Below are 12,987 nucleotides of genomic sequence, written 5' to 3'. Positions count from 1 at the left end.
ACAAGACTGTGCAGTGCAGCAAGGTTCCCTAATTTTGTTGAGGCTGTGGGCACCTTTGGAATTCTAACACAGGGTGGTGGGTGCAACCACAAGATGGTTTCCACAGGAGGTGGAGCCACACACAGAGGAAGTCCAAGTGCACGGGAGGAGAGGGGATTATTAAAAATGTACGCTAGTAAAGAGGAACGAGAGAAAATACAGTAGCACTGTGGTAGCAGCTGCCACTGAAGCATTGTTGTTTTAATCTGCCCAGCCAATAATAATCCCTGCAGAGCAAGAACAGTGTGTAAGGTGGAGGAACATGACAAGCTTTGTTGTCCAAGGTTTAGAATGACATTGTTGCAAGTGTATTCACACATTTATAAGTCTGGCTATCTGGAGGCAGTAGCTTGTCACTACAGAGAGTTAGGATTCAGAGGGTAGCTATGTTGGTCTGCCGTTAGAGTTGAGTCCACTAGCACCTTAGAGACTAACGAATATCAGGGTATAAGCTTTCAAGAGTCAGGGCTCCTTTCGTCAGCTAGTCAAGTGACTGCTAAGTTTGAGACTTTGAACTAGTTGTTACATATCATTACTTAACCTGGAATAGGTAGAAATCTAATCAAATGCAATAAAATATGAGTGTAACTGGTTGATAAGCGCATGTGCAAATACTGCCTTTTTTGTTAGAAAGAAGTTAGTTTTTATTCATAACTGCTGCAGCTGGCAACTTTTGTCATTGCGGAGCAATAACTTATCATGGGTAATTAAATAGAATGTGATAACTTGCTGGTTGTCCGGACTTGATTGTTCTCCAACCATTCTTTATATTTTGGTACTTGGCTGAACAACAGTCCCAGAGGACAAAGGTCTGAATGTAGTGCTTGTATACTACTGTTAAGGGGTTTTAGATGTTACGGCAATCACAGCAACAAGGTATGCAAGTGTCATGTCCACTGTAATAGTCACCAGGAACTGATGTAGAATACATTGTTCATTTAAAGCCTGTTGCCTGCCTTTCTGCCCATTTAGGGCCCTCAAGCTGGCAAACAATTAAAATGCATTAAAAAGCAGTGTTTAAACTTGAACTCACAAGTTCAAGAAATAGATGCTACTTGCATATATCTTCTTCAATCCCACCTTTTCAGATTTTACAACAGAAGCATGAGTCACACATCTGCTTTGCTTATACGCATTTGGTATATTGTCCAAAAACCACTTTGTAGATCAGCCTGTCATCCCCTCTGTGTTGTAGCATGTGTATATCATATGTGTGCTCATTAACCTTTGTGTTCCTGTTCTAGGGCTCAAAGAAGCTCGTGAACACAGTTTTGAGTTGTGCAGATGATGCATTGGCTGGATTAGTGGCTTGTAATCCTGGCCTTCAGCTGCTTCAGGGGCACAGAGTGGCATTGCGTTCTGACCTGGAAAATGTGGAGGGCAAAGTGGCACTTATTTCTGGAGGTGGTTCTGGACATGAGCCTGCCCATGCAGGTTTGTGGGGCCAAGTTTTTGGAATTCAGTGTACTGTGCTTGCATAGAAGGAGGAGCGAACAGTTTCTCCCTCTCTTTAATGCAACACCTTGATTTGCATTGGGGATTTTCCATGTGTGTCCTATGACCTCTGGGATTGACTTTCTGCAGGTCAGAAGGGACTGATTGTGATATGTTTCCACACTATATGTTCTCGTATTTGGAATAAACCCGTTTAGGCGGCAAGCGTATTTTAGCTCGCCCGCGGAACCTAATGGACCCAGTATGATTCCAGAGGGCGCTGTGGGACCCCTGGCCCCCTGGCGACTCCCTCGATGACCTGGTTGAGTCCTGGCGAGACTGGCTCACCATGGCTGTTGATGAGATCGCTCCCAGGCGCCCTCTGCGCCCTCGTTCAAAGCTGGCATTGTGGTATAACCCAGAACTGCGGCTGATGAAACGGAGGCTCAGACGGCTAGAGAGGCAGTGGCGGCGTACTCGAGACGAAGTGACCAGAACATCTTATAGAGAGTTTATGAGGTCCTATGAGATGGCAGTCAAAGCCACAAAAAAAGCTTACTTTACGGCCAAGATTGCATCTGCGAATTCACGCCCGGCTCAATTATTTAGTTTTATTCGGACTCTTACAACTCTGCCACAAGGCAGACCAAATTGCAGGGAATTGGACATTGGCTGTGAGGCTTTCGCAACCTTCTTCGCAGATAAGGTCTCATCGCTTCGCCGCGACCTCCCTGCCACAGTTGAAACAGTATGCGAGCTCGAGGCTTCATGCCTGTTTTCTGGATCAGCTTTAGACAGTTTTACAACACTTAGCCTGGAGGAAGTTGACAGAATTCTCTCTACTGTGAGCCCAACAACGTGTGATTTGGACCCTTGCCCATCCTGGCTGATTAAAGCATGCCGGATGGAGCTTCGATATCCTATATGGGATATTGTAAATAGATCCCTCTCTGAGGGGCTCTTTCCAAGGCCCCTCAAAGAGGCAGTAGTCCACCCCCTCTTGAAAAAACCAACATTAGACCCGGCCGAATTGGCATACTACTGGCCGGTCTCAAATTTACCCTTTTGGGGTAAAATTATTGAGAGGGCAGAGCTTTCTGGAGGATGCTTCCATCCTAGACCCACACCAGTCCGGCTTTTGTCCAGGTCGTGGGATGGAGACAGTGCTGGTCGCCCTGGTGGATGATCTCCAGCGACATCTGGATCGAGGCGGTTCGGCAGTGCTGATGTTGTTGGACCTGTCGGCAGCGTTCGACACGGTTGACCATCAGTTGCTGGTCCACTGCCTTGCCAACGCAAGGATTCAAGGGTTGGCCCTGCAATGGCTCTCCTCTTTCCTCTTTGATCGGGGACAAAGGGTGGCGATCGGGGGACAGTCGTCCCAGAGACATCCGCTTAATTGTGGAATGCCTCAGAGGGCAGTGCTCTCCCCGATGTTGTTTAATATCTATATGCGCACCCTTGACCAGATTGTCCGTAGATATGGGCTGGGTTGCCATCAGTACGCTGATGACACCCAGCTCTATCTACTGATGGATGGCCAGCTGGCCTCTGCCCCAGAAAATTTAGTCCTGGCGTTGCAAGCCGTGGCAGGGTGGCTTAGGCTGAGTCGTCTGAAGCTGAATCCGATGAAGACAGAGGTCCTTTGCCTGAGTTGTGGCTAACTGGGAAGGGAAATCCCTCTACCAGCTTTTGATGGGGCAACAATGATATCGGCACCCAAAGTCAGAAGCTTGGGGGTGCTGCTGGAGCCCACATTGGCAATGGAGGCCCAGATAGCAGCCACTGTGAAATCCGCCTTTTTTCACCTTAGGCGGGCACGACAGTTGGTCCCCTTCCTTGAGCGCAGCGACCTAGCAACTGTGATCCATGCAACAGCCACCTTGAGACTAGACTACAGCAATGCCCTCTACATGGGGCTGCCCTTGTCTCGTATCCGGAAACTGTAGTTGGTGCAGAATGTGGCAGCCAAGCTGTTATTGGGTCTATCTATACAGGAGCACATACAGCCAAGGCTGCGGGAACTGCACTGGCTGCCAATAGTATTCCGGATTCACTACAAGGTGCTGGTTATCACCTTTAAAGCCCTATATGGCCGAGGACCTGTCTACCTTAGGGACTGTCTCTCGCCACATGTCCCCCAGAGGGTAGTCAGATCTGAACCGCAGAATTTACTGTCAATCCCCGGGCTGAGGGAGGCGAGACTCAAGGCTACCAGAGAGAGAGCCTTCTCAATTGCGTCCCGCCACTGGTGGAACCAACTTCCAAAAGAAGTAAGGGCCTTGCAGGACCTTGTTCAGTTCCGCAAGGCCTGTAAAACAGCCCGATTTCGACTTGCCTTTAGCTGATGTAGATGCTCAACATGACTGAACTTAATGAAATCAACACTAGCAGCAAAATTGTTTTAAACTGTTTTAATATTACTTAATTAGTATTAATTATTTGTTAAAATTTTAAATTGTTTATTTACTGTTTTATTGTTTTGGTTTAACTGTCGTTTAGTCACCCTGAGCCTGCTTTGGCGGGGAGGGCGGGATATAAACCTGAGAAATAAATAAAATAAATGTTTATTAATATTTTTAGTTGTCCTTGTGTGTAAATATTTAAGATCTTTCTCTTGAATTCTTGTTTTCCCTTTACCCTTTTTTCTTCCGCATTGCTATTTTTTTTGTTTAAAAAAAATAAAGAAATGCATTTAATAAAAAGAAGGGACTGATGGTGTTGGAGGAACATGGCTTAAATCCTGGTCTGCTGCGTGTCCAGTCCCACGCTTCCCAACAGCATGCAGACCGATAAACTGGGAATCTTACCCCACTTCTTCTAACTGCAGTGGCATTCTGCTAAGACTACTGCAGTTTGCTCTATATAGTGCTACCCCCTTTTTTTTTTTTTAGTTCAAAGTTTTATTTTATTATAAATCCAATCACAAATAACCACTTTACAACACCAAAAAGAACCAAAAAGAAACAAAAGATTATCCAAATAGAGAGTGATTGAGAAATATTCAGAATACCTTAATAAACTACATTATTAAATTACATGGGTAAATTATTATTAGTCTATCTATCTCCAAATACCATCTAACATCTTCTCTTTTTAACTTAGTTTACAAACTATAATTAACACAGATTAACAAAGTACCAATAAATTCCGAAAACCATTCACTGTTTCCATTAAACCACACATTTATACACCGTCACTTATTTCCTAACCATAAATAAATTTTTCCCATTTCTTTGTGGCATCACATTTTGATAATCCTTTTACCATGTTTGAAAGGATGTCCATTTCCATTACATTCAATATTTTTTGAATTAAATCGTCTTGATGGGGGATATCTTTCTGTCTCCATGCCGCGGCATAAAGAATTCTTGCCGCCGTCTATATAGTGCTACCCTTTGAAATGCTTCAGAGACTGTAAGTGGTCCAGGAAGTAACTGTCAGGTGGCTGACTGATACATCACGGTCAGCTCATGTTACTCCAATTCTGTGGCAGCTTCACTGGCTATCAGTTAGCCTCTGGATTCAATTCTAGGTGTTGGTGTTTAATCTTTAAAGCCCTCAATATTTTGGGACCTTCATATGTATGGGACCACCTCTCCTGTTAGCACCCCCTTCAGTCATTGTCTAGGGGCCTCTTGCAGGTGCCCAAGATGGCTCGGTTGGCTGTCACTGGGGAAAGGGCTATCTCAATTGTGGCCCTTACCCTGTGGAATGGATTCTTGGATGACACCCACGCCCTGGTAGACTTGTTTTGTGACTGCAGGGCATGCACAGATGAATGGTTTAGGCTGACCTTTGGAGGGTAACCATGATTTTAATAGTGATATGGTGATAGCCGCATTTTTAAATATTTTATATATGTTTGGTCTTATGCTGCTTTTACCTTATTGCTTTTAATTTTGCAAGTTGCCACAAGACCCTTTGGGTGAGCAGCAACCCCAAAAAATCTAATAAGTACAATAAAGAATAAGAAGAGCCGTGCTGAATCAAACCAGTGGTCTGTCTTGTCCCGGATCCTGTTTCACATAGTGACCCAACAAGTTGCCCTGGATGGCCAAATAGGGCATAGAGACCGAGGCCTTCTCTTGATGTTGCCTATTAGCACTGGTATTCAGAGATTTACTACCTCTGTCAGGTATTAGCCTCTGACACCTATCCTCCCTTGATCTGTTTAATCTCCCTTTAGAATCATCTAGGGTAACCGTCCATCCACAGGTAGTGAATTCTATAATGATTGAGTAAAAATTTAGCTGGGTAAGCCATGTGGGTTTGAAGCAGCAGAACAAAGTTTGGGTCCAGTGGCACCTTAAAACCAACAAAGTTTGATTCAAGGTATAAGCTTTTGTGTGCTTCAGATATCTGAAGTGGGATTGCACACAAAAACTTTGTCGATCTTAAAAAGGTACCACTGGACTCATTCCGACTGAGTAAAGAAATACTTCCTTTCGTTTGCTGGGATTATTTTGAACTGTGGTGAAGTTGGAGCATAAGCAGTATGTGAGATGCTAATGCAGCCCTGTTTTCCTTCCTCAGGATACATTGGGAAGGGGATGCTCACAGGAGTGGTAGCTGGCTCAGTGTTCACTTCTCCTGCAGTAGGTAGCATTCTGGCAGCGATCCGAACTATGAGACAAGCTGGAGCAGGTACAGCAGCACTTCTACTATGTGGATATATCTACTGAACAAAGATACAGTAGAATCCAGTTGTTTTTCTCTTCTTTAGTTGGGACACTGCTAATAGTGAAGAACTACACTGGAGATCGTCTGAATTTTGGGCTGGCATTGGAACAGGCACAGGCAGAAGGGGCTGTTGTGCAGATGGTGGTGATTGGCGATGACTCTGCCTTTGCAATACAAAAGAAGGCTGGCAGGAGAGGGCTCTGTGGCACAGTGCTCGTACATAAGGTAGGCGTGCAAAGCAAACTTAAAACCTATTTTGACGCTGAGCTACGGTTCCAGCACGGAACGGTACTTCCAAAGTGCAAAGAGTAGTTTGAAGACTGTGAGAGAGCATCATGCAGTGGTTTCCCAGCTACCACACTCTCAGCTCCCATTAGCAACATAAAGGCACGGTTCAGTTTCAAAGACTCCAGCCATCTGATGTTGTTCTAGGGCAAATAAGGTACACCTTTATCCAAGAGTATTACTGTAAATACCCTGTGTTAGCTGTGGTGGTTTTATCCTGCCCTTTCTCCAAGAAGCTCAGAGTACATGGTAGTTCCCTTCTCCATTCTATCTTCCCAAATCTTCAGTGTAGTTCAGACTAAGAATGATCAGGTTTTAAGGTAACCAGTGAGTTTCATGGGTAACTGGAGGTTTCAGCCCTGATCTTCCCGGTCCTAGTTTGATACTCTTTACACATCATGTTAATTCTGTCATGGACGTAAAGCCTGTGCATTTTGGAGCAAAAGTCCTTTTATTTTTGAAATTCAAAACAGGGAAGAAATTGATGTTTAGCTGACATCTTTAAATATGGTGAGCATGTTTTAACACAATAAATGTTAGTTCTGGTACCTTTTGGGGTCCGAATAGATGGTGCCATACTTTCTCTAAAGGGAGGGTATGGCATAATTGATTATTTCTTCTGTGTAGACATCTTTCTGGAATGGGTAAATTTGGTGTTTGAAGAAGTACTTGATTTCAAATATGATTTCAGTCTTGCATCACTGATATGAAATCCTGTTTTGGTATTATTACTATCTGAGAAATAGACTTTCTTCTGGAACTCAGTCAATACTTGATTGCTAGAACCAGAAAGAAAATCAAGATGTTTGCAACAATAACGAAGAGCAAGCAAGTATTCACAAAAATGGATGGTTATACTGCAGTAAAACAATTGATCTTTCTAACCAACAGAAAAGAGACTTCCATGATTTTAGCAGAAATCATGCAACATAGACTTACCGCTTTGAGCTTTTCAACAGAAAGGATGTTCCACAAGCCTGCTAAACCAAAATTTATGATATTAGCTACCTTTCTGTTGATCTATTATAATAGTATTATCTTGTGTTAATAAATATTGGAATTGTATGGCATACAGTTCCACCAAACAAAACGTGGTCTGAGTATGTCCTCTTGAATAATATGTCATTGAGCAACACCCAGAAATTGTGGTATTGTACTTTGTGAATGATGTTTGTAACAAACTGTTAAAGACTAGTACAAAACACAAATACCAACCTCATTCTAAGTCATTCCTGTTTGTTTTTAACATATATCTTGTTAATCCTGTGAATGCCTACTCAGTAATCTGCTCATTTTAACATTTTACAACATTTTTTTTTAAAATGGCATTCCTACTTCCATGCTTACCTTTCTGTCACAGTTAATCTAGCTGTGATATTGTTTAAAATCCAGCAAACATGATGCACACTTCGTACCGAAATCTCTTTGGATAATTATGGATAATTCCAGAACATGGATAATTCCAGAATCATATCTTTTGATGTAAAAGATAATATATGGCTTGTTGGCTCCTATTTTGATCATGTGAATGATCAAAATATGTACCAGTACAGGAAATACCCAGATGAAGTGCTATCATACTATTACTGGCATCATTGTGTACAAAGTATGATGTAACATCTCTTCATAGGCATAAGGGTCTCTTCAACTATGCAGTGAAGGAACTTTTATCAGAATTTTCAATATACTTGGAGATTATGGAACAGTTTGGAAAAATATGAAGCTCACTGAAGGCCCATTTTGATAAACTGGCTTTATGCACTGCCAAACTAAATTATGCTGGGAGAATATTTCAATCTCTCAAATTGTTCTATTGCTGACCTAAAAGTGGTAGTCCTCAGCAGCGAAGCTTCAAGGGCAAATTACTACATGAAATTGTTGAACTTGAGTTCATTCACAAGTTCAGAACAATGGACCCTTCAGGGCTGAACATAGGATTCTTATCTCACTACAGATGCTAATTTTTCATCGCCAGGCATTTCACTTCTGCCCTGATTGAGCTCTAATTTAGAGGTACATGCATTGTACCTCTGCATCCTGAATTCTTTCTTTGCAACACCCTTCCCACCTTCTGACTGGAGCATAAGGACTCAGAGATCTCCATTCCGACTTGTATCTGTCAAAGAGAACTTTTGACTCTCAAAAGATCATACCCAAAAAACCTTATTGGGCTCCAAGGTGCTACTGGACTTGAATCTAGATGTTCAACTGCAGACCAACATGGCTACCTTCTGAAATTATATTGCTCTGGTCTGCTAAGTAATTCACTGCTCATGCATGTGATTGGCAGTTCATCCGCTGTTCATGTATGTAGGTGGCAGGCATGCTATGAATTTGCAAGATTTGGTTATTGGTTTCTTTCAGCATCACTGTCTACAAGCAGCATAAATATATGTTTGGGTGGATGTTTTACTGCTGGATGTGTGGGAACCTATGATATATACTGAGTAGACCTCCAGGGAAAGGAAATTGCCTCTAGTTAAGGAACAAGGGACATTCAGATGAGTCAATTGAAGATACTTCGAGTCATCTGAAGAGAATATAGAGAAGACCTAAATTATCTAGTGTATACCATGTCCTGGGGATTGAATTTGAGTATTCCACAATAAATTTATTATGCTTTATGAAATATTCTTGAATTATGTTACTTATGTTACTTATTCTTGATTATAGTTTGCTTACAACCTTCCATCCTTCCAAGGTCAGTAAAATGAGTACCCAGCTTGCTGGGGATAAAGTGTAGATGACTGGGGAAGGCAATGGCAAACCACCCCGTAAAAATTCTGCCGAGAAAACATCATGATGTGATGTCCCTCCATGGGTTGGTAACAACTCGGTGCTTGCACAGGGGACTACCTTTACCTTTTTACTAATATTAAATACTAATAAACAGACATAGCTTTGTTGGAAGGAATTGTAAATATTTCTTCATGGAGCAAGTGTTCTTTGGCTAATAAATATGGCTTTTGCATTTAAAGAAGCTGCTTCATAATGCACCCATTGTTAATCAAAAGACATTTGTAGGTTATTACAATACCTATTTAAAGTCATTTAGAAATTGTACATTATTCTAAACTGCTACAAGCTCTTAAGCAAAGAGAAGCAGTATAAAAATCAAAGGAAATAAATATGTGGATATCATCAGATGGTCAATATATAAATTAAATAGATTACAAAATCAGAAGGAGAAGATGTAGGAAAAATAAGATCAGGAGCTGAGTGTGGTATGGACCATTAACAGTTAATATTAAGAATTAGAATAAAACTGAAGAAAAACACCAAAACATGAATTGAGACATACAGAATATTGGAAGGTGTACCTTGACACCACTTACCTACTGTACAGTACACAGACCACAGACGGTCCCTGGAAGAAGAGCTTTAAGCCTCGAAACGGGTTTTTAAGGACGGGTTTTTACGAGCGTCGGACTTCAGCTAAGACCATCAATTATTGTGGGCGTTGTTCACCATAAAGAGTCAGTAAGAATGAAAGTGGCTTGTGGTGGATGATGATGTTTTTGTATGATTTCTCATTATTTGTATGGACACACTATTTATATTGAATTTTGAATTTATACTGAATATAGAATGTTGACATATATTGGTCTAGTCGCTTTGGAATTTTTACACAGAGAGAGGTTATCTGTTGTGCTTGTACTAGTTCCTCTGTGGTCCCATCACAGGAACTCAGTTACCAGCATTGCCAGTCACTTTATTCATAATCATTCTGCTTCTCCTTATAATACCGAGTGCAGTAATGAGTGGTGGGGAGAGAGAGTGGCATGGTACTGCCCAGTTTTGTCAGATCTTGGAAGCTAAGTAGGGTTAGCCCTAGTTAGTACATGGAAGGGAGACCTCCAAGGAAGACTGCAGAGGAAGGCAATAGCAAAACCACATGTGCTTTTCATTTGTCTTAAAAACCCCTTGCTGGGATTGCCATAAGTCAGCTGTGACTTGACAGCACTTTAGACACACACACACACACACACACAGGAGTGGTGATCTGTTATAAGCCTTGTGATGAAATTCAGTGCAATGATTTCCTTTATGTTTAGGTGGCTGGTGCTCTGGCTGAGAAAGGTGCTGGTCTGAATGAAATTGTTTGCAAAGTTACCGCTGTTGCAGCAGGAATGGGTGAGGTACCTCAGTCTTATGAGTTAAACATTTAGCTCAGCTTACAGTAGAGTTTTCCACCTGAAGGTCAAGTAGTTTAGGTGATGCATACCTGCTGTGGATTTTATTTTGAATGTTAAGGACATTTTTTGCAATGCACTGAGTAAGGGTTTAAAATTAGTAATCCCTGTCGGGAGCCCTGACCTACACAGCCCGGGCTAGCCTGATCTCATCAGATCTCAGAAGCTAAGTAGAGTCAGCCCTCATCAGTATTCGGATAGGAAACCACCAAGGAATACCAGGGTTGTGGTGTTCTCCATAGAGAAGGGTTTTTAAGAATTTTGTCTGTGTTGGGCTATCTGTCAGGTGTCTCGTTGCAGTGCAGCCATGCCTCCCCTAATTGCTCCAAGCCTCCATTCACACAGGCAGTACCCAGCCATCCTGAGCCAAAGGGTCTGAAGCATTCAGCAGCCCAGCTCACTCCTTATGAGAGAGGCTCGAGTGGAGTGTATTGACTCCCATTGCCCACTCCTTCCCATCTCTGGTGACAGCTCATTTGGCATTCAAGCCAGTTCCCCTGAGTACAGACTGACTCCTCTGCGCAGCTACACCAGTAACTCCAAATTATACAAATATATGAAGCTTCCTTATACCGTGTCAAGTCATTGGTCTGTACTGTTTATCTTTCAGCCAAACATCTGATCTCTGAAAGCTTCATCAACCATTGCATTGAATAACACCATATAATATAATACCGTAGATCAAATAAATAATGTCCTGCACATATATTACTGTTTTTCAAGTATATACAGATACTGTTGTGATTAATAAAATATACGCACTTGAAAGCAGGCCTCAGATTCAGCAGGAGCTCACAGGAGCGCAGCTCCTGATCTTTTCTAAGAGATCCCCCTCTTCCTCTCCACCTACCCTGTCCATTGAATAGTAGGTGCAGCTGCATAACAATCCCTGGATTAGGAGTGCGGGCAGCCAGCCAGCGGGGGCTTTCCCACGCCCCCAACAGCCCTCATTAGCCACTGGAGAAGCCCGCACCACCCTTTCTCCACTTCTTATGTGATTTTGGGTGGCGAGTGGCTTGCTGACCTTTTGACGGGGGGGTGGGCGGGGTGGCCCAGGAGAACTCCAGGTGAGCGGGGCCTGCTTGGGCTGGATCTCTAGCCAGCCCAAGCATGCCTCGCTTGCCCGGGGATCTCCTTTCTTGTATCAGGTTGCTTTTGGCTGGGGGGGGTGGGGCTGCATATGCTAATGAGCTCTGCCACCTATTTTTCTGCAAAACAACCCCTGGTTGAAAGTATTAGTAAATTCATAGTAGCTTTTTGTCATGTATTTTCTCTAATAATAGATACTAATAGTACAATTAGTAGCATGAAATTTTTAATGCCTAAAGATGGGTCCTCATATTTTAAAAGGTTGAGAACCACTGGCTTATGTCATGTTATGCAGCCTGGTATTTTATTCTCAATCCTGTTCCAAATTGTGGTGGTTTGCTTAGAGCTCTGCACTATAGTCTAGGGCATGGGCAAGGTTTTTTTGTTTGATTGATTTTCTGCTTCAAGACCAAAAAAACCACAACAACCCTGTAGCAAGCATACAGTTTTTGCATCCTTTGTTTGCAATAGGTACCCTGGGAGTGAGTCTCTCCCCGTGCAGTGTCCCTGGATCAAAACCTACTTTCCACCTTGCTGAAGATGAATTTGAGCTAGGCTTGGGTAATGATTCATCGTCCTCTCTTCTCCCTCTATTTTCTTGGCGTGGCTTTCATTAGTATTCATTTCATGCTTGGAAAAACTATATGTGCATGTTCTCGGTCAGTTATGCTTAACTGGCCAACATCGGTAGACAAGGCAGTGAATTGGATATGCTATTGTATTATGGTGTATGGTGTATAGTCCACAAGCAAAATAGAGATATTTCCAGATTAGACTCATTACAAGGAAAGGACCCACAAGGATTCCTAGGGGGCATCTCATTTTCCCCTCCGGCGTTATTTCTTCTTTCCTTTCCTGAAATATCCCATGTCTTCTCCCCCATTCCTACTTCCGTATCTCCTACGCACCCACCAGCTAACCTACCTTTATCTCCCCCCATTTTCAGTTTTCCCTCCTTCGCTCCCCATGGCAGATTCTACCCAGGAGAACTATGACCCAGTTGCATACTGGTGGTGCTCAGCCAGGCCCAGTTATACAGTGCTAGCTGCCAGGCCGCACTCAGTTGCACAATGGAGAACTCATAAAAACTTGCGGAAGGCACCTCATTTTCCCTGTATTCCCTCCCCCATTATTTCCTCTTTCCTTACTCCTAGCTGCCCCCCATACCTACTCCTCCTTTCTGCTTCCTTCTCTGCTTTCCACTTTCAGCTATATTTATTTATCTGCTTCATTAATACTGCTCTTTTCTCCATGATGGGGGTCT

At 42.8% G+C, this 12,987-nt stretch overlaps 1 protein-coding gene across 1 annotated transcript in view; it reads left to right on the top strand.

The window, feature by feature from the left end:
- TKFC (triokinase and FMN cyclase) overlaps nucleotides 1–12,987 on the top strand; it is a 29,035-nt gene that overhangs the window by 1,850 nt on the left and 14,198 nt on the right. Inside the window, exons 2-6 of the mRNA XM_060263281.1 lie at nucleotides 1,284–1,473; nucleotides 6,010–6,120; nucleotides 6,200–6,381; nucleotides 10,497–10,575; nucleotides 12,195–12,284. Of these exons, the coding sequence (XP_060119264.1) occupies nucleotides 1,284–1,473; nucleotides 6,010–6,120; nucleotides 6,200–6,381; nucleotides 10,497–10,575; nucleotides 12,195–12,284 (652 nt within the window). The remainder of the gene's footprint in view (nucleotides 1–1,283; nucleotides 1,474–6,009; nucleotides 6,121–6,199; nucleotides 6,382–10,496; nucleotides 10,576–12,194; nucleotides 12,285–12,987) is intronic.

Source organism: Heteronotia binoei, chromosome 21 (genome assembly GCF_032191835.1).
Source record: "Heteronotia binoei isolate CCM8104 ecotype False Entrance Well chromosome 21, APGP_CSIRO_Hbin_v1, whole genome shotgun sequence".
Lineage (NCBI taxonomy): Eukaryota > Metazoa > Chordata > Lepidosauria > Squamata > Gekkonidae > Heteronotia > Heteronotia binoei.
Note: the sequence above shows the minus strand (reverse complement) of the source record. Positions and strands in the feature narration are given on the sequence as shown.